Genomic DNA, 26,631 nt, shown 5'->3' with positions numbered 1-26,631 from the left:
TATTGACATTAGTTACATACTGAAGTATGCAAGTGTTCCCCAGATAATAGGTATTTTCAAAACGTCAAGCTAGCGGGATCAAAGAACTGCCTTTATAACTTTGGAACCGTTGAAGTACTACTTTCGGTATTTTGCAGGGGGTGAGTACTATTTCGGTACTATTTTTTGGCGTTTAAATCAAAGCGAAAGACCTTGTCGTTAACTCTCGCCAAATTTCGCTCACCGTCAAGCTAGCAAGTGCAATAAAACATGGCTATAAATCCAGAACCGTGATGGTACTAATTTTTTTACAACAGGTACTATTTTTTTCAATAAGAGTACTATTTTTTGGTATGGTCAAATTATTTTTTCGTGCCCATTTTTTTTTTGAGGCCGCTAGCTTGACGCACACTGAATTAAAAACATTCCTTGTGCTAAAACCGGAAAAGTCATAAATGATAGCACATCAAACTTTTTATATTTGATTTAGAATAAGATGTATTTGCTCAAAAATTAAGGAAATTGTATTATCTAATCTTGGTGTGACACCATGCATATGGATTTATAAAATTAATATTCTTCAGATGAATCCATTCGAACATAATGTAGGTCCTTGACACCGTCCACTAGGAACATAATAGCTTATTGATTGGATCTCTTAAATCGTCCAACTATTTATATTATATACCATGTTTACCTATAAGTTATATTATAAGCTATGTGAAATGATTTTGTATAAATCTGTACAAATATTTATTGTAAGAATTACAAAAACCGCGCGCTATTTCTGTGCAACAAGTACTTTTATACCTACTTTTGATGTTCCATTTACATTTTCAGTATATCTCCTAGCTTGCATAGAAATGGCGCGCGGGCTACAATGATAAAAGGATGTCAAATAAAAGAGAGATTTCAAACTTTTTATTTTATTATCTCTATCCAATTGTAAAAGGGGAGAACCAATCACTCGCTATCACTCCGTGCCACTACGTCACTAATGATCTCAGCCATTTACACATAAAAGAAAACATCAACCGAAATAAGGTTAAAAATTCACAAATACACATTTAATGTTGATTACGATCTATCTTAAAGTAAAGAGGTTCGAGCGCAGTGAAAGGTTCCTGTCACCACTGGAAACGTTCTGGAATATGCTTGATGTGGTGTTTAGGACAATGTTACTAGATACCAGGCCCACTTCATAGCGACAAATCGGCGGAGACATCCACGTCTCTACACACGTAGTTATTCAGCTGTCTAGAAATAAAAAATACTACTCGAGACTAGGGTTACTGTTAACGAATGCAGCGCAAATATAGAGACGTACACGAACGGCTCGTCTCTATGCGGCGCGCATTCCCCAACGTCTCACCGCGCCCGAGCCTCGTAACCTACAGTTAGCTCACCACGGACTTAGCGACAAATCGGCCACAATAATTTGAAAACAAACATCGATCCCCAAATGCTAGAAGCACCCAAAATATCTAAGCGAATTCATCAAAAATACAATCTTACACTACTCAAGTGTAACAAAAATAATATTACAAATTTTATATTTTTTGTTTTAGTTCAGCTGCTGTTACTGAAAAGAATAATTGTGTGCCAATAAGTTGATTAAATATTGCACTACTTACTTCGTCATAAGTTGGAATCACTCGGCGTACGCTGAGCTCCCAAATTAGTGCTATTATACAATTTAACGCTTATAACATGAACACATAATGACAATGCTCGGGTGTTAACTTTGCAAAACATCGTGTAATCAATTTGTTATTTTCAAGTACTGGCCAAAAAGAAATATTTCAGAAGAATAATAGGAAGAGTACGATCCTTGTTATCGCTCACCCAGCTTCAATAGATAAGATAATTAATTTAATTCATGAAAAAATAACATTTTCGAGGAGCGAAGTGACAGATATACAACTTGGCTCCATACATTGCGTGTCCAGTGTATTTACACATCTTAAAATTACACTTAGCCGAAACCTTAATCGAATAGTAATCTGCGATAGTGCCAGACTGCGAGAAAATATCATTACAATCTAATTCTTTGCTAAAAAAATATTGTTTCCGACTCTTAAAACCAATTTAAATATTTTTAAAGTTCAATTTTCTGGATATTTATTAGAAGTTGAGGACGACACAATGAAATCTTAGCGGTTAACAAAAAAGGGAGGAATAAGCTAGCGGTATGTTGCACTATCACATAGTAAGCACAGCACCCAAATATTTTTAATACTGGGAACAAAAAAACATTTTCTCTCAATTGTGTCGCACTTTCCGTCTGCACTTCGCGTCGTACTTTCAGAATTTTGTACAGTGTTTCACAGTTATTAAAAATAATACATCTGTGTACTTGTCGTTTAGCCTGGCTCAGTAGAGCCCGTGCGTCGAGTGCCGACAACATAAATATGGTCCCGACATGCTATATTCCTCATTGTGTCAAAATTAAAAGATATTTGTAGTTTTGAGTGTCTAACTCGACGCACAAGCCGTAATTACTCTAAATAATATGACAACAAAATATAATAAAGGAATTGTGATAGAAATCACTCAAGATAGTATAGGCACAGTGAAAATAAAACATCCTTATAATGCTACAGCTGTTTACTTGTATTATCCTTATTCTAGAGGGAATTATTCCTACAACATAAAATTACATACGCCCGCGTGACGCCGCGCCGGCCAGAACGACACAAACAACATTTTTGAGTGTAACAAAATCTTGAATGAGAAAATATCTTATGTACGATTGAATCGATTGCCTGCCGCTCGCTACGCCGCATTCCTTACATAAATGACAGACAAACACAAAATGTATCGTAAATCGCGAAAAAACACGTTTCACTTAATAAACTACATTGTACGTAACATTCGTCAAATATTCGTTCAATAACGAACTCAAAAACACAGTTTATTTAATTAGAAAATTACTAACGACTCACCAATAATAAATAAAATAGCCATTACAAAAACGCAAATATTCTTCTGATTATGATAATGGATATAAAGGTAATTGTTACACTTATTAAATAAAGTGTGCGTGTGAGGGGCGCAGCGTGCGGCAGGGGCCGGCGCGGCGGGCGGGGTTAGTCTAAGTTTAAGTGGTGTAGCTTACTTGACTATATATGTTTGCGGCCGAGCGGTCACAGCTCACGATGATATGAGCTGGAATAAAACAACTCACATTATAACAACCCTCATTACCTCCATTTTTCAACCCATATAACGTTAAAAGCACTCAAGCGAATGAAAAAAAACAGGCGTTTGTCAAGACTCTAGAAAAAAAAACATGCAAATAATAAGCAAAATATTCTACCTTGTAAATAAAAGCGGACGATTCCATTCCACTTCATGTCAGATACTTTATTATTTTCATAATATATTATTATTGTAATAATATATAACTATGTCCTTTTATAAACTATAGGTATACTATGTAGACATCTACACTCCGGCCTTAACTCCTAACATCTTAAATACACTGCAACAAACAAAAAAAGAAAATTATAATAAATTAAAACTTGCAAAAACATGCATTTTACAGGTAAGGGAAAACTGGAAATGCGATAGATAAATGTGTCTATATAACCGGGAATGCGAATGGCTAGTCGGCGACATGAGAGTACCCAACGACGTGGCTCTATTGCGCTTCTTGTCAAAACATCATCGCCTTCAGTTCAGTTCATCATCATACAAAACAAAAAAGATCAAATTAATATTTGTAAAGTCCCAGATACCTTATTGGCATCAAAAGACGTTATGATGAGCATATATTGTGGAGGTAGCACTCTAATCACCACACCATCTAACATCCGTCATACCCAATTGGGGTAGTCAGAAGTACATCCATCGCAAGATGAACTAAGTACCCACACCGAGTTTTCTGTTAGACCAACGTGATAGGTGGTGAGCCGTATCGCCGTCTATAAAGGTCGAACCAACTGTTGGCACTACTCCGGGCCTTATCCCATCCGAGTCCGTCAAATTATGAATCCAAAATGGCAACTTGCTACTTTTCTACTGTCCGCCATTCTCGTACGTGGATCGGATAAGAATCGGATGTAAATGCAAAAACACCTTTACTGTCAACATTTGCAATATATCACACGTAAGCTGAAAAATATTCAAAAGCCGGAAGCAATTAGAAAGAGGAGATGACCATAGGTCTGGTCTAAAAAAAGTATGTGCCGCGTACTGGCGAAAGGGGGGCAGGGAGTGCGCGAGTACAACGCGCAATGACAGATCAATATGCGCAGGAAATGGACGTATCTAGAATAAATAATTATATGTCGATAGAGTTAGAGAAAAGACTACCATATGTACTAGTTTGCCGGAGAATCCGTCTCGAGACAAAAAAAATCTAAAAAATACCTAAGCGATATCTTCTTGCGCCACTTCCGAGCGAATTTAGAGTAATTTTTGTATGTATTACTTATATCCTAACTTTATAAATATTATTGTAATAAACCAATTCATAACAAAGACTCGTTCATGCAGTCAAACTGTTTACACACTTTTACAGGGTAAACTGCGCAACTAATAATAAGGTTTAATAAAAAAAAAGTGTAGGAAATACTTTCATGAATTAACTCCTCTTTCTTATCGCTTCGTGGTCTAACTTAGACCGTATAGAGTGAATATTCTCGAATTCAAATATATTTGAAGTTGGTATACTAACCGACTTGACTGTTGCCTTAATGAAGTCCTTCTTGTGTGCGAGGTCGAAGTCTGGGTAGTGGCTGTACACCTGCTTGCACACTGTCTTCATCGTGATCTGCTCCAAGTTGGCGCCCTCGAGGATCTGCTTCACGTACTTCTTAATCTCCTCGTCCTAATACAAACAACATATTATAAATAAAATACGTGACAGGGCACGACTCTTGACGAGGTGTGTCATGGGGCATCGAAGCACGAATCCTCAAGCAAGCAAGGTCGCTCGGCGACGCCTGCAAACCCCCCAGGAGGCTTCTGAGCTTCTGGAAGGAGCTAGGTTGGCTAAGAGTAGTATAGCCAAGACAACACGCATAATGGGCCATCTATGTGTCTAAATGCGGAAAATGGAGCCCACTACCATGCCATGGGGCATCTCATCAATTCTCACGAGAAAAGTCGATTTGAAAAATCACACAGACAGTCGCTCATCAATCACAATTTTCAGGTTAGGTAGGCCGGACCCTGTAAAAACGGGATAACGCTAGGGAGGTGATGAAGACTGACAATGAGGAGCCGCTTAACCTTCTTGTCTTGTGGCGCCTCCTCCTCGATACCCTGCTTTTCCTCCTAATTTCCTCGCCCGACTCCTCATTCTGGTTTAGTAGACAAAGGACTTATTCGCAAAACGCCTTACCCCTAAATAAAGGACCTATTCGTACAATAACTTATTCTTAAAACGACCTATTCTCAAAATGGCTTATTCTTGTAAAGGACTATTTCGCAAAATGACTTATTCTTAAAAGGACCCATTCTTAAAACTCCTTACGACTCTTTATACATTCTTCTTCTTGTCGTTTCGATGGCATTCAGATTTCTTCAGCCCAGTATTTCGCCACTCGAACAGCATCCTCGGTGGCACTCATCAGCCCCCGTCACATTAATGTTTGGAATTTCGGGAATAGGATATGTATATGGGTTTACAACTTAGCCATTTCTTGAGGCGGGCAGTAATTAATAATTGTATGCCGGGTGCCTCCTATTTAGACATTTTAAAAAGAATAATTTCTTATAAATTCTCGAAAAATAGTACAATCATAATCTTGGCCGGTAGGAGAGGTAACGCGAACAAAGAACTACTTTCCCATTATATTTCCTTACTTAACAGCCTACCGAATGTAGAACAAGTGATTTTGTTTGCATTGCCTTTCAGCCAAAGTCAGCTTAATTCCGAAAATAAGTTTAGGCATGATCTAAACCTGACATTGCATACTTTAGTATGCGATTATTATAATAAATTTCAGTTCATTGATACGAATTCCTATGTTAGGAATTTTTATTTGACCAAAGGTAGATATTACTATCTATCTAACTTTTACAAAAGACAAATAGCGAAGTCGCTATCCTTTTTTTTTACATTAGAATCAGCCAATTCGTTGGCTTTTAACGCGTCTGCTCCTATTGAGCAGCCTATTTTTATTTCTGACATTTGTAATTTAAATTAAATTTAATGACAACAGAGAAAAACTTTGGCTGTAGTAAGTTAAATGAGGACATATTAAATATAAAATGCAATAAGAAAAATACAAATGTAATCAACCTGGTACACCAAAACATACAAGGAATATTGGGCAAGGAACTTGAAATTGAACTTTTTTTAAACAGTAATTGTGTTGATATTATGTGCGTAACTGAACATTGGCTAAAAAAACATGAGTTCGTTTGCTTCAATAATCACCAGGTTGCCAGCTCGTACAGCAGGGAGACGGCTATCCGTGGCGGTTCATTAATATTAGTACGTAATTGTTTAAAATATAAGGAACGAACGGATATTGTAAGTCTCTCAGTTGAGCGAACTGTTGAGCTAGCCTGTATTGAACTCAGCCGGCTTATTGTATTGAGCGTATACAGACCCCCCGCTTCATCTTATGATCTATTTGAAAAAGTTATTGATGAAGCTTTATGCAAATTATGTAATAAAAGCAAACATGTTATCGTCTGCGGTGATTTTAATATTGATATTCTGGAAAATTGCTCATTAAGTACTACATTCAAATCTTTATTTCTGTGTTATAATCTTGTAAATCTTTTTTCAGAACCAACCCGAATCACGTCACAGTCCGCGAAATGTATCGATAATATTTTTAGTAACTTAGAACCTTGTGATAAATTAATAATTAATAAATTAAAGTCAGATCACTGTGGTCAACAAATATCTTTCAACTTATTTGTTGACCGCTCACTGAAAAAGGATGTTACATGCAATCCCATATCAAGTAGTCGTTTAGAACAATTCAAAGATAATATGTCAAACAAATTACCAGAACTTCCTTACTGTGATGACCCAAATTTGTTATATAACTCCCTATTTAATCTAACAAAATCGGAATTTAATAAAGTATTTAAGGCAAAAACAATTAAGAAAGCAGACACACCAATTTTTAGTGACTGGGCGACGGTAGGAATTTATAAGAGTAGAAACAGGTTGTATGAACTTTACGAAGAAAGAACATACAATCATAGCGTAGCTTTTCACGACTATGTAAAACAGTATTCAAAAGTTTTCAAACGTGTTTGCGTTAACGCGAAGGCAATGTTTGTTAGCAGTAAAATTAAAGGTAGCTCAGATATTATTAAAATGACTTGGAAAGTTATTAATAGCGAAACTGGGAAAGTCAAAGCACGCGATCTCGAGTATCAATTACAAATTGACGGTAAACTACTCACAAATGATAAGCAAGTTGCTGAAGCTTTTGAAAAATTCTTTACTGACATTCCATTTTCGACTACCAAGGACTTGAAGTCATCTCCTGCACTCGCTCAATCACTTGTAAGGGAGCACATAGATACGTCCAAAGTAGATAAACTAACATTTACACACGTGAGTCCTAGGGACGTCTTAAGAGCTTTTAAATCTTTAGAAATCAAAAAGACTGCAGATCTTCATGGTCTCTCTGTTAAAGTCATTAACTCCGTGATTGATTGCATAGCTCCCTATCTATCATGTATATTTAATAAATGTGTAGACAATGGTGTGTTTCCAGATTTAATGAAGCACAGTAAAGTCATTCCATTGTTTAAAGCTGGTAGTACTTCTGACCCTACTAATTTTAGACCAATATCTATACTACCCACGCTTAGTAAAATATTTGAAAAAATTTTATTACTGCAATTACTTCAACATTTCAATTTAAACAATTTAATGTCTAATAAACAATTTGGTTTCACAAAGGGTCGCTCAACAACCGATGCTGGTGTTGAGTTAATAAATCATGTTTTTCAGGCTTGGGAGGAGTCCAAAGATGCTATTGGTGTCTTTTGCGACCTTTCCAAAGCCTTCGATTGCGTTTGTCATGATATCTTGATCGCGAAACTTCGTCACTATGGAATAACTGATAATGCCATCGCTCTTTTGGAGTCATACCTTAGTGGCCGCGTTCAGAGGGTTGATGTGCATGGCTGCAGATCGTGTGGATCTAACGTCACTATAGGCGTCCCGCAGGGCTCAATTCTAGGTCCATTTCTATTCCTAGTTTACATAAACGACCTACCTAGTCTTGTAAAACATGAGGTGGTGCTGTTTGCAGATGATACCTCCTTACTTTTTAAAGTAAAGAGACGACAAGATTCCTTTGACGATGTAAACAACGCCATTTCAGAGGTAGTGGATTGGTTTACTGTAAACAACCTGCTACTTAATGAAAATAAAACAAAATATGTTTATTTTACGTTATCGAATGTTAGTAGGCCCCTCGATTCTATTATTGTAAAAAATAAGGAATTGGACCTCACGGATACTGCTGTATTTTTGGGAATTACTTTGGACGCTAAGTTGCAATGGAGTCCTCATATTGATAAGTTGTCCAAAAGGCTCAGCTCAGCAGCATTCGCGGTCAAAAAAATTCGTTTAATAACCGATGTAGAAACCGCGCGATTAGTTTATTTTGCCTACTTCCACAGTCTAATGTCGTACGGCATCTTGCTGTGGGGTCATGCTGCAGATATGAACAGCATTTTTGTTCTGCAAAAGCGAGCCGTTCGGGCGATTTACAAATTGGGACCCAAGATGTCACTTAGAAATAAATTTAAAGAAATTAATATTTTAACTTTGGCATCACAATATATCTTTGAAAACTTAATATATGTAAAAAAACATATAGGATTATTTGCAAAAAATAGCGATCGGCACATTGTTAATACCAGGAATAAAAATAAACTTGCTTTACAAGTCAGTCGATTACATAAGATTACTAAATCTTTTAAGGGGCAATGTATACGTTTTTACAATAAGATTCCCATTGACATTCAGAATTTGCCTTTCAACTGTTTTAAGACAGTAGTTAAACAAAAACTTTACAAAAAAGGTTATTATAAAGTTAGTGATTATTTAGAAGATATGAATGCATGGGATTAACTGTCTGAGAACTGATATTAGGCAGCTAAATTACTCAATTGTATACCAATATTTTATGTTTTATGTTTATTTTTATTTTTTTAAAGAACGTCTAGGGCCCTGTGCCGAGGTTTTTCTTGCAGCTTCTTTTCCCCGGCTATACAGGTTGTGAGAAGCTGCAGTAGTTTTAGGCGGATGAGACGTTCGTTATGTAAAATTGACGATTCAAAGTGTAACTATGTTACCTACTGAATAAAGATATTTTTGAATTTGAATTTGATATTTTACGAATAGGGCATTTTAAGTAACAGCGCATAACCTAATGCAGGTCCATTTGCGAATGAGTCCTTTGTCTACTAAACCCTCATTCCCTCCTCCAAGCTTCGTATTAATGTAATAGTACTCACAGTGGGCGGCCGCTTGGCCTTCTTGTCTTGCGGCGCATCGGAGTCGTCCCCGCTCTCCTCGTCCTCCTCCTCGCTTCCCTCCTCTTCCTCCTCCTCACTTCCCTCTCCGGATTCCTCCTCAGAGCTCGCCTTCTTGTTCTTCTTCGCTGGCCGCCCAGCTGGCTTGCCCGCCTTCTTCTTGGCTGGTATTGATATATCAAAACGGTTAAATATTGATTGGATATCGTGGTCACGTCTTGAGTCTATTAACTCAAATGTTAAAATGTTACTCGTTAGTTTTAGATCTGTCTTTACTTAGTAATTAGAATTTCATAATTTATCTTGAACCTAGTACGGTCACGAGCATTAATATGTATACACTTTGGTAACATGTCACATTAACTTTTTTGACAAATTGAACTGTAAGACTCACTAAATGTCAAATATGTTAGTGCGACAGAGTCCTAAAGTGTACATTATATTGCTCATTACTGTACACGACCCTGTTATTACAGTAGCAAGGGATCAAGTGGCAACTTACCAGGTGGGGTAGGCGGTTTCCGTTTGACAGGTGTGGCCTTAGCGTTCTTGGCGACGGGGCCCTTACGACCCTTAGCCACTGCCGCCGCTGGCCGTCCGCGCTTTGATTTAGGTTCCTGATACATCACAATACTTAATTACTCATCATCATTACCATGGGACGGCCTCCGTGGTCCAGTGGTTGAGCGTTGTGCTCACGATCCGGAGGCTCGAATCCCGGTGGGGACATATCACAAAAATCACTGTATGATCCCTAGTTTGGTTAAGACATTACAGGCTGATCACAGAAAAAAGTAAGATGATCCGTGCTGCGGAAGGCACGTTAAGCAGTTAGTCCCGGTTATTACTTACTGATGTAAGTATGTAGCCGTTACATGAGTCATGTCAGAGGCCTTTGGCGGCTCAGTAATAACCCTGACACAAGGGTCGATGGGGTTTGTAATCCACCTCACAATCCACACGATAGAAGAAGATTGCCATGTACATATTGTCAGATAATTTGAGCAGCACCTGTTGTATGTAAGGGAACAACAACACCATGGCTAAATACCGCTCCTGGAACGCACTTCCGACACGCGGAAGATGGCGCTGTTAAGGTTTAACGTGATTTACTTATTTTCCCGTTGCTTGGGCACACAATTATTCAAAAATGGCAATCTATCTAATGGCAAAGGCATATTTGGATCAGATACTTATAGTATTATGTTGCTGCTTAGGTTGCTTCTCTTTATTTTGATCAGAATAATAAGTGGAAGATGTGTTGCGCCTGGGTGTAATAACAATTTATACCCAAAAACAAAGATAAAACATGCGTATGTCTTTTGTTCATTAGAAGGTTAAGTGAGAGCCAAAGTGAAGTAAATCTAGGTCGGCACCGGTGATTTGATGATGAATTGTTGCGGGGCGGAGTGTCCGTTCTATACGTATTATTCTTTGATTTATGTTGAAACACAAAGCCACAAGACCAGCGCCGTCTTAAACTAGGCTGGGGCCCTTGGGCACACAAGAATTTGGGGCCCTTTTTAAAAGTAAAGAAAGTGAATTGGAAAGTAAAAAAAGAAAAACACTTACATTTTTTACTAAGTACCTATGGACCCATTTATAGGTAATCAAATACAGCATAGGTTTTTTGTTTTTTGGAAAAGTCGCTGTCATCGATAATATAATGGCGTAATATAATAATATGATTTGCCTTGTAAACCTAACTGTAAACCTAATTCTGATAAGATTCCTGATTTGTGAAAAAAGTGTAATGTGCCCGACAAAAATGTTTTGAGAATAAATGTGTGAGAGAAATTGTGGATCCTTCGGGGCCCCCGAGAATGGGGGCCCTGGGCACGGGCCCCGTGTGCCCTTATGGTAAAGACGGTATTGCACATGACAGTAGTAGGACGTACGCTTACGTCGGACTCTTCCCCTTCGCTGGCGGACTCGTTCTCGCTCTCCGACTCGGACTTCTCGCTCTCCTCCTCGCTGTCAGACCGCGCCTTGCGCCCGCGACCCGGCTTGCCTGCCGCCTGCGAGGAATACAATACAATACAAATACACTTTATTGCACCAACATAAAAAGAAATAATAATCCAAGAAAAAAAAAATATAATATGAGGAATATATCCAAGTTAGCTATTGTTATTAGATGTGACATATCTGCTGTTACGTAAAGAATGTTATTGCAATACTGAACATACATAGCGGTGTTACAGGTAGACTTATCTTTGAAAGAAATAAAAAATACATTATTAATTCAGGGGGGTTAAAAAGGCCACATTGAAACAATTCATCTAAGAAAGCAATATTGCAATTTGACATTAGCGCAAATAAAAGTAAGTGCACAATGCATGTTTGCATTGCAATGTCAAATAGCAATTTTTCTTTCTTAGATGAATTGCTTCGATGTGTATTTAATAATAATGTATTTTTAACGCAATAAATGACATGATATTCACTTCCGACGTTCGTAAATCCACTCGCAATTCGAAGAACAATCACAATTCTTTTATTCTTACCCTGCCTTTCTTCCCCTTAGGCTTACGGCCCCGCTTGCCGCCCCCCTTGGAGGAGCGTCGCCTGCCGCCGGTACTCTTGCGTTTGCGCACGCTGCCGCCGGCTGACTCGCCCGCCTCCGGATCGAAGTCAGAATCCGCCTCCTCTGACCCGCTCGGGTTGAATGATCCCTGTTTGGGATAAAATATTATTATAAAGTACAATGGCCCCGTGTCCTGCAGACACATTCTAATTTAAGTTATACCTGTCATTTTCTTATCCGCCGAAAATGAAAGGGACGGATGATTGCCAACTGTTAATTTAATAACCCGAGCGATTAAAATAGGCATCTCGCTAATTTCCAACCCGCTTGACATGTACTGTCAACAAAGTGCTTTCGGGTCATTATTGGCCAATATAAAATTTTGAGGTTTTTTAAATTTCCATAAATTTTATGCCTATCGATTACCAGTCCCTTTACTTTTCGACGGATAAGTCAATTACAACTGAAATAAAATTAGATGGTGTGTATTGGAATCACCACTAAAATTACACTATAGTGTGGCGTAATATTAAAAAAGGAATAAAAAAGAAAATTAAATTATTTACAATAATAATATAAGTTGGTAATAATTTTATATACAATTCCTAATTCTACTTACATCCGAGTCCTCTGATCCATCCTGTTTGGGCTTGGGACCTTTGACTTTCGTTTCTGGGTCACTCTCATACTCCTCATCCGAATAACCTGTTACAAAAGGACAATTCATTACTTACCTGTTATAACAGGTAGGTATCACTTGCTTTTATACTACACATCTCAGCCTACCCCTTTGGGGATACAGGCCGTTGCATACAGTGGTTGAGCATCCGATCTTATATGTAGTAGTTGTAGTTGTGAAGGTAGTTGAGAAGGACATAGGACCAATGTGGGTGGTTATAGACATCTTTTTTCGTGACCTTGCTATATAGTCAGAGACGGGGAGTAACTGTCACTAAGCGAAGTGTACCGATCTGGCACGCCATGTGTCCGACCTCTAGGCAAGCCTAAGTATGCCTAAGTAACCCTAAGTATGCCTAAGTAACCCTAAGTATGCCTAAGTAAGTATACCTCTGTTGGGCAGCTTGGCGGCAGCGGAGCGCCTGGGTCGTCCGCCGGGCGTGGCGGCGGGCGGCGCTGGCGGCGCGCGCACGGAGCCCCGCGCGTGCGGGGAGTTGGCCGTGGGCTGCTGCAGGAACCCCACCAGCCGCGCCGACAGCTCCGACGGGGAACCTACGACAGGTCACGAACAAATACATTATTTATTATAAAGGACGCCGCACACAATTACAATACAAAAACAGCAGACTTAAAACTTACACATAATGACATTTAAAATAGAGAAACAATGATGCTGGTCGGAATAATCATTGACATGATTGATCATGAATTGTCATTTATTGCGTTGTAGAAGGCTGGTACCTGGTGACGCTCGGTATAAGCACACCCCAGACACTTCATACAAACAACCTCGTTTTACACAGACACCACACATTGACGTTATCGTACACGCGCATCTGTGTGTGTGACGTCTGATATCATACGGTTTAAGTCTAAACTATGTTCGAGGGGGATGAGGTAAACCTAGCTCAGACGCTGGTGGGGAGCGGAGAGTTGCCGTTCTATATACATAAACTGCCTATATACGTCCCACAGCTGGGCACAGGCCTCCCCTCAATCAACCGGAGGGAGTATGGAGCATACTCCACCACGCTGCTCAAATGCGGGTTGGTGGATGTGTTTTTACAGGTAATAGCCGGGACCAACGGCTTAACGTGCCCTCCGAAGCACGGAATCATCTTACTTTTTCGAACAATCAGGTGATTCAAGCCTGAAAAGTCGTTACCAAACAAAGGACAGCCTCACAAAGTGATTTCGACAATGTCCCCATCGGGAATCGAACCCGGACCTCCAGATCGTGAGCCTAACGCTCTAACCACTAGACCACGGAGGCTGTTGTTGTTTGCCGTTCTATACGTAGTATTATTCCTTATTCTATGACATTAGTAACATAGCATAGTAAGTAAGATGATCCGCGCTTCGGAAGGCAAGTTAAGCCGTTGGTCCCGGTTACTACTTACTGGTGTAAGTTAGTAGTCGTTACATGAGCCATGTCAGGGGCCTTTGGCGGCTCAATAGTAACCCTGACACCAGGGTTGATGGGGTTGGTAATCCACCTCACAATCCACACGATAGAAGAAGAGTAACATAGCGACGTATTGACGTGCTCGCTACTTACCCTTCTTATCGAGGTCAAGCATCTCGCACATGGTACGGATCTGCTTGGGCTCCATCTTTGTGGTCTCGTCCAGCTTAGCCTTGTACTCGGAGGAGCCCACCGCCCACTCGTAGCCGCGGAACTTCTTGATGTTGCGCTTCACGTTGCGGTCCAGGCACAGTTGCTGGCGAATTACGAGCAGATTAGACTTATAATACTTTAAACGTGCCATGCGACATCCTTTTTTTCATTCATGTAGGAATGGTAGGCTGAATGAAACGGAACGTTAAGCCGTGTGAAAGAGAGAGCGAGGAGTGAGCGAGAAAGAAGAGAGGACAGGTGAATGGCGGTCGGTTGGTTTCGAGTCGAAGGTGTAAAATTGATAAAACTGGAAAATAAACGAGTTAGTGAAGAAAATATAATTATTTCCATCGTGCCCCATCCCACATTCATCTGTATTTGTGTGAGTGCGGACTTTTTTAAAACTTGGTATTATATTGTCTTCGTTTTGTAATAAGTTTAGTCAGAGGAGTAGTAAAAACGTCATTAGAACAGTCTAAAAATGTATCATTGAAGCGATTCATCTAAAAAAGCAATATTGCAATTTGCATACTAAAAGAAGTAAGTGCGCAATGGCAACAAAAGTCAAATAGCAATGTTCCTTTTTTAATCGAATGGCTTCAATGTGGCCTTTTTAACAACCCCCGTCAGGCTTTGCACGGCAACCGCGCCGCGGATTAGACACAGCGAATGCTATCTAATTAAAGCACATAATAACGGGTTCTTACCGCGTTTAAATGGGGATATGAGACTCCCAACCCGTTATTATGTGCTTTAATTATGATAATAACCGCGTAAACTTAAAACAATGAATGCTATCTACTTTTATAGACGTAGTACGGCTATTGATCAAAGCCAGATATATTTCGCGCGGCGCAGTTGCTGTGCCGCGGGAGCTGGACTCACCCCATACAAATACTGGTGCAGCAGCTTCTGGTCCTGCGTCTTGAACCGCGACAGTGATATCTCCACGTTGCTGATGTGCCCGAGAGGGATGCCCTTGCCGGCCGGCAGCGGCACAGGGGGCTCTGTGGGCTGAATACAACGCTTGGTTATTCAAAATTCAAAAATATCTTTATTCAGTAGGTAACATAACTACACTTTGAGTCGTCATTTTTTACATAACGAACGTCTCATCCGCCTAAAACTATTGCAGTCTGAGACTGCTGCTCTCACAATCTGTAGAAGTAAAGAGAAGCTGCAAGAAAAACCTCGGCCCAAGGCCCTAGATGTTCTTAAGATATATACAGGGTTGAGGGTGTTAGAGACATCGCAACGAAAACTTTAAGGGATGATTCAGACCATGATTCTGAGATGATATCAAGTGGAATTTTCCATCACAAAGGTATGAAAAGGTCATGAATTTTGGGACGGACAATTCCACTTGATATTAACTCAGAATCATGGTCTGAATCATCCCTCTCAGTATTCGTTACGATGTCACTAACACCCTGTATAAAATGTTTATTTCTGTTACTTAATCTCTTTGATTTGTCCCTTTCGAAAATTCAAAAAAAGAAAACAAAAAAAAAACAAAAATTCAAAACAAAATTCAAATTTAAAATTCTGGTGTGTCTGGAACCTTCTTTTTTGACGTGATTCAATTCAATGTCTTTATTGTGCTAAGTATTTAGGTGATTTATTGTAGATTTTCTGCAGATGGCATTAACTACTTGGCCGGACAAAATTTCTGGCACCAGCATCATTATGTTATTATTACATTACTAACCTCTTTCTTGGGCTTGGGTTTGGGCGCTTCCTCCTCCTCTTCCTCTTCTTCCTCCTCCTCCTCGCCGCCCTCTTCATCTTCCTCATCTTCATCATCGCCGTCCTTTGCTTTTTTCGCTGGCTTCTTTACTCTGTATAAAATAAATATTATAGGTTTCTATTTGTTCACTATACTTCTCTGCCTATCTACGGGGATACTTGGTACTACTTTTATAACTGCTATTACTTCTTGTTTTAAAAATAAAAAAACTACACTTTTACTTTTTTTTTTAAACTTTCCTCGATTCCGTCCCCAGTTTAGGCGACTTTAAGGAAGACCTCGAACTCTGCTCAAAATCGGTATTCATAGACGTCGCCTCAACCTAACCTTGAGCTTACTCCAGTGAAATGAGTGGAGGCATGACGTCATTACTTTTGTATTATTATGTTGGCAGTATAATGCTCGACTCCATTGAGTAAAGTCCTCAAGTTGAGGACGTTAATGTCAACGTAAAATACCACAATAGTCAAGTGAGGCCGAATTGAGTGGACAACGTTTCGAGAACATCTTGAGATTATGGGTGTAAGCTTTCTAGAGGGAGTTCAGCGAGATGATGTACTTGTGGCGGACCTAACATGTTGACCAGCTAGTTCCGCGCACATGTAACAGATGGCGCCACCGTTCAATAATGCGGTCCTGAAACGCGCTATCGAAATTTGCACAACGTGACGCATATATACAACTTCCAACATAACCCCGATGGATCGTCGATTCCTAGTCACATATGCTCAGTTCGGCACCACGAAGACATCCTTTGGCGGCAGCACACCACCACCAAATACTAACTTCTCCTTGGGCTTCTTCTCCTCCTCGTCGTCACCCTCATCGCCCTCGTCCTCCTCTTCTTCTTCCTCCTCCTCATCTTCTTCTTCTTCCTCAGTCTCCTGCAAATAATACGCATTGTAATATTTACACTGAACATAAGCTCACGTCTATATCCTAATTGGGAGTCACGAGGTGCATCCGTCGCAACATGAACTAAAAAAATACACATTTAAATATCCCGCATATTTATTAGTGTTTCAAACAACTATAAAATTAACAGGGACTAACGGCTTAAAGTGCTCTCCGAAGAATAGAATCATCTTGTTCGGACAAACAGGTGATTCATCCTGCAAATTCCTAACCAAAGGACAGCCTCACTAAAGTAATTTCAACAATGTCCCCATCGGGAATCAAACCTGGACTTCCAGATCGTGAGCTAAATGCTCTAACCACTAGACCACACGACTTGGGGGAAATTGACGCATGAAATTTCTTGGCTGAATGTCCTGAGACCGATGACAACACTGTAATATTATCTTGTAACACGCAACATTCACAAATAAATATTTTTGTATTTGTATTTTGTATGAAGCCTTATCGCATGGCAGTGCACCAACCTCTTTCTTAGCTTTCTTAGCGGTCTTCTTGGCAGGCTTCGCGTTGTCCTTCACGTCATCTTTCTCATCGTCATCATGCGTCTCGCCATTCTCCTCCTGAAGACAATACATCATTAAACAACTGTTTAGTCCAGAGTATGGTCTGGGGGAAAGCAGGATCATTGGCCTCACAACCCAGACAAGAGAAGATATAGGTCCCACTTCCATCTAGAGAACTAGACGTTCGGCGGGCGATTTCATCCTTATGTTGTGGATATACCACCAATCCGCACTAAACGTTTCGCCTCTTCTTTTTTGATGCGAACAGCGAAGGATTGGAACTGCCTGCCGGCATCTATTTTTCCAACTCTTTATAATTTGATATTTTTCCAACTCATTATAAGTAGACCACATAACGGATATGATGAACCGAATAATGAAAGGTGATCACTCTAATAGGTGACCATCGTCTTCATAATCGTTGGATGATCCATGAGTCCTTAGAGATCTGAAGTTTATATGAATGAATTACGCAACCGAACAAAAAAGCCAGTGTTAATTGCCACAAGGGGCGCCTGTTACGCGCCTCAATTTGAATAACTCATACCTATCAGTTAGTATTCAATTAAAGGGATGTCCCCTACTCCCCTAGCCCTCGCGGCACGGCCACCGCGCCGCGCTCGACTGCTATCCACGTAGATAGCATTCGCTGCGTCTATTGGTCGTAACCCTCGATATAATTCGCGCCGTGCAGAGCCTGCTGGTACTAGTACACACATAGTGCTATAATAGGCTACTTGACAACCAAGTCAATTGCGATACTTTTTACGAAACGTCAAAACGAAAGTTTTCTTTGTAGTTTCCTATGACGTCATCAATAAAATTGCGTTGATTTGCATGAGTGCGAGGGAGACACAATGCGCGCGCTCTCCCCCTTACTCCTTTTGTGCAATAAAGAATTGTATATTGTATTGTACCTTTTTAGCGTCTTCACTCTTCACGTCGGACTTGTCTTTGGAGTCGTCCCCGGCGCCGTCGTCGTCTTTCCCGTTGGCCGTCGCCTTCACGTCTCCTACGATCACAACAAAATCATCTGTTAATGTTTGTATTAGTTATTAAAATTTGGTCATTTCATTTAAGAGTCACGCTCTGATCGGTGTTACATTCTCCATGCTACTTTTTTAGAGAAAAATAGGCCAGTGGTTTCCCTCTTGCCTTCCGCAGTACTCCGTCTGACGCGAGTGGAATGGCGCCCCGAGTAATCTATTACAAAGCCATACTAGGACGCTGTCCTCCGCCTCTGAATAGTGCTGACAATTACTGCTGCCCTCTGCCAGGTTCCAGATTACAGTCCGTGTGACTTGCCCTTGAAATTTGGTAATCAGCTTAAAAAGAGTTTATGCGTCAATATTACTTCCACAGAATAGTCAAATGTTTTCAAAGTGATAGCGAGTATTAATTTGTATTTAACATATCATAGCATCACATAGGGTAGGCAGTATATGCACTCACTCCTCTTCAGTTATGAATAAAGGACGAGCCTATTATACCATTAACTACGCACAAATCCTGGTAAACGTGAATACATGATATCAATTATCTGTGATCTAAATATGAATTCAAAGGCACAAAGTTGAATTCAGTGATTTAGAGCCTAAGCCAGGATTCGAACCCGATTTTTTATTGTGCAATATATTTGATTGATTGACACACGTCGATTACAATAACATTTAACTTTTTAGGGTGGTATTAATAAACCAATCTCAGCTTTGAGACTGCCCTCAAGATCATGTCAATGTGACAGTTCTCATATAAAAACAGGGACTTGAGCATGATCTTGAAGGCAGTCTCAGCTGAAATTAGTTTATTAATACCACCCTTACAATACAATACAATACAATTACACTTTATTGCACCAAACTAAAAATAAATAATTACAAAAAGTCTCTTAATGAAGTACATGGCAAATGGCGGCCTTATCGCTTAAAGCGATTTCTTCCAGGCAACCATAAGGTGACGTAAAATGTAAAAAATAATAATAGCCTTAGTATTTTAATAAAAGACAACGCGTTGGCAAAGAAAAACTGACAGATACCCTTAAGGCGTACGCTAAAGTCGCGCGGGTCCGGCGTGGGTCAGACCAACTTATGCTGGATAATTGGACAAATTTAATCATCGCCCAGCGTAAGTTGATCGCACGTGTCGACCCGCGCGTTCGCTGGGTCGGACCAACTTACACTGGGCGATGAACAAATTTGTAGTTTTCCAGCTTAATTTGGCCTGGCCAAACCCGCGCGAGGTTTAGCGTACGGCCTTACCCACATGACCCACATCCCGTAAATATCAAAAACCCAACCTGTATAAAAACCTGTGTAAGTAAGGTACTCAAATTTGATGAAAACTGTCATTTTAAAATGGTTTTTATTTCTGAAACATGAAACTGAAATTATGTTTTGCATTTTGTAAATTGTATTTTGAAATAAGAAAATAGGTATTTATCACGTTAAAGTGTAAAACTTTAACGCCATCCATCATATTTTTGGTGAACGTAGCCTGGAAAACCATTCATTCTCTGAAAAATTAATTTACGCGGGATGAATGAAGTAAGCCGGTTAAAAAGATGGCGATAATAAAATGTAGCAACAGGTGCGTGTACTCGAAGGACGTAATATACGATTCCGACGACCCGATTACTCTAGCCATAGAGGCGGCCAATCAGCTCGCGACACCAAACACTTCAGAACCCCGATACCGACCCCGCCGGCGTGGTCGAAAATTTCCCTCAATCAGCGCTTATCGCTATCGACCCACTAGGGTCGATTAATTCTTTCAAATATTTTTCCTCTCAAACGACGCCCTGAGCCGAGTTTCGCGTCTAACTGGGCACCCTCAGGCCTGTTGTCTTAAACGTTGTACCGGGTGAGAGCCTTCAGCGCTCCCATTTGTCCGGCCAAGTAGTAAATGCCATCTGCGGCAAATCTACAATAAGTCACGTTAAAAAAGGGTGCATGTACCAGCGACATTTGTTGCATTGTAGACCCTTTATGTGGTTGTAAATTAATTACATATCGTCGCCATAGTCAAAACCAGATAAGCGCCATTTTGAAAAATCACATGCGATGTGATGTGATTTTTGTTAACAATACCTCGCAATAGACAAGTCTATACTCGTGTGTAGTGTAGTGTAGTTCCTATAGTCTGCTTACCCCAGTGGGAAACAGGCGTAAGTTTATGTAGAAATGTATGTATAACCTTTATTTCTTTCAAATAAATAAATAAATTATATATACATTTTTTGAGGGGAGTTGCCGTTCTATACGTAGTATACCTTATTCTATGACGTAGTATTAGTCTTTACTCTATGCGAAAGTGATAAAAGTTTGTATGAAACTTCAAGTTGACAAGGATGCACATAGCGCAGGTAGGTACTTTCTAGAGACGGGCTTAACTTGCTACGAGAACTGAAGTCCACGCGGGCAAAGTTGCGGGCAGAAAGCTAGACTGTATTACGTCACATCGAAAACAATTCATAATTTTAAACATTTGCCCGTTGAAACGTTTAGTATTCAATGTAGCAACATTCAAAACTTCACCTATGTGAGCAACATAGGTGAAGTTTTGATAAGTACATGAGTTACAATAACTTGCGAGATAAGCCACAGATAACGTTCATACCTCGCTTAGTTTCCACTTATCATTGGATATACCTAATTAACCTACGCCAAGAAAGACGGTCACAGGCGAATTCTTTTTATTATTTATTTGGGCTCACAATCTGGAGGTCCGGGTTCGTTCCCTATGGGGACATAAAGGAAAATAAACTATTAATGTACGTTTACCACCGGGGTAACCAGAGACTATAGAATTCCGTTTTCTTCGATCCTGGCACACTTCTCTTGCTTCCTCCACATTCATCAATCGTTCCATCATTCATCAATCGTTCCATACACGCGCGCCGGTTCAGAGTAGATCCAAACAAATTCTGAGGACATTTCGAATTTGGTCAGTGTACGTCCTTCAGCAAAAAAATTAAAATGATCCGCGCTTCGGAAGGCATGTTAAGCCGTCGGTCCCGTACCACTTACTGAGGTAAGTACGGCTCAATAATAAACTTACCACCACGAGTGATGAGGTTGGTAATCCACCTTACAATCCACACGATAGAAGGAGCCGAAAATACTTACATTGAAGTAACGAATCATTTGAATAATTTATCTAAAACAAACGCTTAGCTAAACAGAAATCCTGTCTAAACAGAGGCGATGAGAAATCGCAGATGCATACGTACCATTGTGTCAGGCAGTATCGATCGTCTGCGGCGGCCCGTACCTTAGTGCAGGTTAGGGTCAGGCTACTTTCCTTCCAAATACTAGGTCCTTTTTATACTTGCGCAATGGTATCTGAGATGGTAATAGGATGGAACTAATCTCGTCGATAAGTATTAAATCATGATCCTATATTGAAAATGAACCATATTTGTATTTTTGACATTACATAGAAAGAAAGAAAGAAACGTTTATTATAAAGGGACACCACAGTAACAAATATAAAACAAATAACAAATATATATTATAAAACACATAACTTACAATCAAAACACATAATAAAAACAACTTACACGAGAAATACAAATAATTGAGTGTATGGACTGGTCAACGATGGTGGTGGTGTCCTTTATAAAAGGGCCTCACTCAGCATAAGCCGCGGCGCGAGCCACGACGCTGGTATTCTGTGGAAGCCGTTTCTCCCACAAATACAAATTCAGTGAATTCATAGCGTCATGCCTGTATCCCCGAAGGGGTAGGCAGAGATGTATAGTATTTTTTGTAATATACAGCTATGTCCTATGTCGCTAGGCTGCTATTTTTGGTACTTGCTGGCGAAGAGTTTCCAGGATTAGTATTGATTCTAACATAATAAATATCAATTAAAATTTTCATTACTCAATTGGATCGACAATTAGGTCGTGTATTAGGGTCAAGAGAAATTGTGAAATTCTGATTACTAAATAAAGACAGATCTAAAACTAATGAAAAAGATTTTCTTGATTCTATTTAACTTAATTATGAATTTTAATTAAGAAAAAAAAAAGGTTTTTCTATGACGTCACAGTGTGGTTTTTCATACAAATTCCGTAGTAATTTCGTGTTTTGACGTTTAGTAAAAGTAACTGATTTGACTAGTTGGAAACTAGCCTATTATAGACGATACGGTTAGCGACCTATCACGTTGGTACTACATAAAGCTCGGTAAAGCGTGGGTACTTAGTTCATCTTGCGATGGACGTACCTCTGGCTACACCAATTGGGAATATAGTCCTGAAGTTTAATTTCAATCCGGATAAAAATTGAGACAACATTTTGTGACCAGCAGGGCTAACATGCGCAACGTAATAAAATTATCGATCGATTCAATACATTTTGTCGAAATCGATAAGTTTATTTTCCCGCGTGCCACGTCACTTTGTTCGTATTTTGACAGAACGACATGACTCATTTGGATGCACATATTAGCACCAATCAACAAAACGACATAATTATATCGTCAGAATCGATAAAATAACCGTGACAAAATTTTATCACGTTGCATTATGTTAGCCCTACTGAATTGAAACTAGATTGTCTTTTGCGAGGTTTTGTTAACAAAAATTACATTCAAATGTGATTTTTAGTAATGGCGCTTAAATGTTAAAAGTACAAACGAGAAAGGCTAGTTTACGTTCCGTTTGTTTCATCTTCCAAATATTCAAGGACTTCGCGTAGATTTCAAGGTTGCGGCGTCATGGGTCTTCTTATGATGGTTATAAGGGACATCCAATTATCAAAGACCCCCGTAATGGTTTGTAAGTGGCGACAACATGGGTCTTATTATGATGGGAGTAGTATAGACGATTTCTTAGTTTATAGATTTCGCAGGAAGTAACAACTAGAGTCAGCTATATCTTCCGAGATGGAGATAATATTCGAAAGAAACAATAATTACGTTTAAAAAAAAAACGTTTGCGATTGTCAAAAAAACAACAAATTAGATACAAGTTTACCCCGGTGAGAAATAGGGGCGAGTTTATATATGTATTTATGTTGAGTGTAAAGGTGCGATCCATCTCTTAAAAAAAGTGCAAGAAAAAGATGACTAACTACAAAACTTGCTAAAAAAACAATAAAATAGAACCTATTATAGAAAGGTCCTTTCCTTTGTTTGGTAAGGACATTGCAGGCGTGAATTGAATCACCTGATTGTCCGAAAAAGTAAGATGATTCCGTGCTTCGGAAGGCAACGATAAGCAGTTGGTACCGGGCTACTACTAGGTTGATTGAGGGGAGGCCTGTGTCCTGCTGGGACATACATAGGCTGGTTATATTATAGAAAGGTACCTATAATTTACAAGGGTTTATTATTTACCACAAAAGTAAAAAAATAAAAAAAAAACAACTTGCGATCATATATTATAACAAGTGTCGCCATCTGTGTATGCTTGGACGAACTTTTACAACCCGTTGATAAATTAATGAAGTATCTTGGAGAGGGCTATGAAATCAAATAGGGGGCGGTAGTGGGCATTTTTTTTTGTAATAACAGCAATCTGTTTTATTATTATTTTGTGGATATGATTCGGAAGGTGTTGTCTTTGTTCTAAGATTCGTAGCCAAGTAATACTTTTACGCTTACGTATGTAAACATTTTCCAACTGAAATTACAGTTTTTTTACATAAAGTGTAGATGGACATCACCATAGGACAGAGAGGACTGGAGAAGTACAGGAGAGGCGTTGACCAGTAGTGGGATTGTACAGACTAAGGAAAAAGTATGGTTTAATTTACAACTTAAGTGAGAATTCTCTCAAAAGCTTCTAAACTTAGTTATAGAAAAATACTCAACCAAAACTGATGATAAAAAACAGTTCCACTTACCTTTGACGTCACAGGGCATCGAGAATGAAACATGATCGCAGCGCCGGCGCAGCGGTCGACAAGCTAGCAGAGACTGTGCCTTACTTCAGTGTAATAAAGTTTATTACAATTTGGAAAAAGCCTTCAAATGTTAGAATGTGATGGTGGTTTTGTTGTAGATTTTAGTGCCAATGATATGATGCGCCCCAAGCCAGCTTGGTACAGTCTCTGCTAAGTTGTAGGGAATAAATAGAAAAATATCTTTATTTTTTTTAACATTGCCGTTACTAGACACATCCCGCTACGCCGCCGCCATAACAAACATACAGCCCCAAGGTTAGTTGCCATGTAGATGAACAGATTGTGAACACAATTTTGGAATTTTGAACTCTTCTGACCTTCCAATTGTGTGGGTATGTCTTCAGGTTTCGGTTGATCTACATCGGCGTTACCTGGGGGCTCCGGCATGGGCCCTGTGGGCTCCTGGGGGGGGTCGGAGTTCACTGCCCCCTGGGACTCACCCTTGGAATCTTGTGAGGACTCATCCTCTGTCGTCTGACCGTCTCCTGCCCCGGACTTCTTGTCTTCATCCTGGGCAGATAAAGAATTTTATTAACTACATGTTTTAAAAAGTACTAGTAAAAAATTGGCCTCTCTAACCTGTAAAAATAGGTATGTATGGGTAAATATAATATGCTAATGAAGTCGGATGATGATTTATAAGTAATATAATATTATGTTTTTATTTTGTTACAACTTTTATGGCTTTTGCCTGAACATTTTCATCACTATAGTACTTGCATATTTTATAGATTACAATCCTGTTAAAATAACAATTATAGTTTAATGTTTTGACTCAAAACTTTTGAGTACATTTACATTATTCTTCCATTTAGTAATTGAAAAGGAAGAATTATAGCAAAATTAAGTAATACTAACTTGAATTATTGAGTAAAAAAACTATGTTTAAGATCATTCAGAATGATAACTCATAAGAAAGTAGTGCAAAATATAATGTAACAACATCATTTTTGGAGGTAAATTGCTTATAAGTATGAACTTTGTCAGGCTTTTACCCATACAAATAAAGACTAATTTTGCTTAACAAAAAAACTCAAAACCGTACATTTTTAAATAAACTTAACTTAAAAAGAAGCAAAACTCATTTCATTGACCAAACTTTCAATTTAACATCAAATCAAAATGCAAACATTAATTTTACATTTTTGTGAGCAACCGCTCAAAACCTTTTGTACATCAATTCTATACTTGACTTCAAGTAAGATTTCTATGGGCGTTTCTGTTTATCACCCGCCAAACCAATAACAACCTTATTTCCATACCATAAGTCACATATTCCATTGCTTATATATCTCACACTGACCTATAGATAGTATACAGCTGTGTACATATACAATACTTGTATGTGTGAGTGACTTGGAGAGAATGTTCTATAGCTACTCTGACTGATGCAGGCAAGTAAATTTGTAAGATACAGCATCGATGCTGATACTACTCATACAACGCGACAGCATGAAATTATGGCATAAATACATTTAGACGCAAAAAATAACAAACCAAAACCGAAAAAATAGGAAGGAGGTCAGAAACAGAAACTAATGCCCCGATATAAGGCTAATGTTTTATTTACATCGCCGCTTGCCTCGCGGCGGCCGCAGCTAGGCGCGAACCCGACGTTCAGTGGAAACACGACGCAAAAACAACATTTATAAATTGAATAATCGCAAGAAACCAAATATCAAGGTCATGCGGATTTCCTATCAATGTCGTATTATATCGTGCACACTAACAAAGGCCTGCAGCCAAATGCAAAAGGGGCGGGGGTGGCGAAAATATGCGAAATCCTGAAATATATCCCATTAGAATCAGTTTCAGTAACTGATCAAGATGGCATTCACAGTTTTCATTGTGAAAAGTTGAATAATATCACAACCCTCCGTGGCGTAATTCCCGCGTTTAGCGGGAAGCAAACGTTCTGTCAGCCATGTTGAGACGCAGGCAAACATTAGTGATATAACACGGAAATAACACCACTTCAACACTCAAAATGTCCTCAGTAGACGCGTATTATTATGCTGAAAATTAATACAATAGTATATTTCACAACAATACCTGATTATCACTGATTTTCGCTTTATCGGTATCACCCGACATTTTTCCTTTGAAGAAATTGAAAGCGAATTCCAAAGCGTCTTCAAACACCGGACAACACAAATGCGTGCACCATAGTATAAAAAAAAAATATGCGTTTCGTTTCTTAAGTTTTATAAAATAGGATACACGCATAGAAAATATTGTACTGGATATTGCGGTAAATGTATTAATATTGTTACATGTAA

At 39.2% G+C, this 26,631-nt stretch overlaps 1 protein-coding gene across 2 annotated transcripts; it reads right to left on the bottom strand.

The window, feature by feature from the left end:
- Positions 1 to 889: 889 nt before the first annotated feature.
- On the bottom strand, positions 890 to 26,534 carry LOC126376531 (protein DEK). Of its 2 annotated transcripts, none has more exons than XM_050023985.1 (17): positions 26,405 to 26,534; positions 24,670 to 24,862; positions 18,359 to 18,453; positions 17,403 to 17,498; positions 16,807 to 16,904; positions 15,982 to 16,111; positions 15,159 to 15,287; positions 14,214 to 14,376; positions 13,046 to 13,207; positions 12,597 to 12,682; positions 11,958 to 12,125; positions 11,349 to 11,468; positions 9,953 to 10,067; positions 9,433 to 9,614; positions 4,661 to 4,813; positions 3,299 to 3,463; positions 890 to 3,147 (listed from the first exon to the last, which is right to left on the bottom strand). In XM_050023985.1, exons 1-16 carry the CDS (start codon positions 26,444 to 26,446, stop codon positions 3,455 to 3,457), a joined length of 1,941 nt encoding a protein of 646 aa, XP_049879942.1. In that variant the 5' UTR covers positions 26,447 to 26,534; the 3' UTR covers positions 890 to 3,147; positions 3,299 to 3,454. The 2 variants fall into 2 exon arrangements, with proteins under 2 accessions (XP_049879942.1, XP_049879943.1); XM_050023986.1 differs by having other exon boundaries at positions 11,355 to 11,468.
- Between the last annotated feature and the right edge of the window lie 97 nt (positions 26,535 to 26,631).

Source organism: Pectinophora gossypiella, chromosome 21 (assembly GCF_024362695.1).
Source record: "Pectinophora gossypiella chromosome 21, ilPecGoss1.1, whole genome shotgun sequence".
In the NCBI taxonomy this organism is placed as follows: Eukaryota; Metazoa; Arthropoda; class Insecta; order Lepidoptera; family Gelechiidae; genus Pectinophora; species Pectinophora gossypiella.
Note: the sequence above shows the minus strand (reverse complement) of the source record. Positions and strands in the feature narration are given on the sequence as shown.

Excerpts from the sequence above, each read along its gene's own strand:
- LOC126376531 (XM_050023985.1), bottom strand. The coding sequence starts at position 26,446 with ATGTCGGGTGATACCGATAAAGCGAAAATCAGTGATAATCAG. Across the intron at positions 17,499-18,358 it reads AGAGTGAAGACGCTAAAAAG|GAGGAGAATGGCGAGACGCA; the intron begins GTACAATACAAT and ends TATTGTCTTCAG. Across the intron at positions 12,683-13,045 it reads CGCCAAGCTGCCCAACAGAG|GTTATTCGGATGAGGAGTAT; the intron begins GTATACTTACTT and ends CTTTTGTAACAG.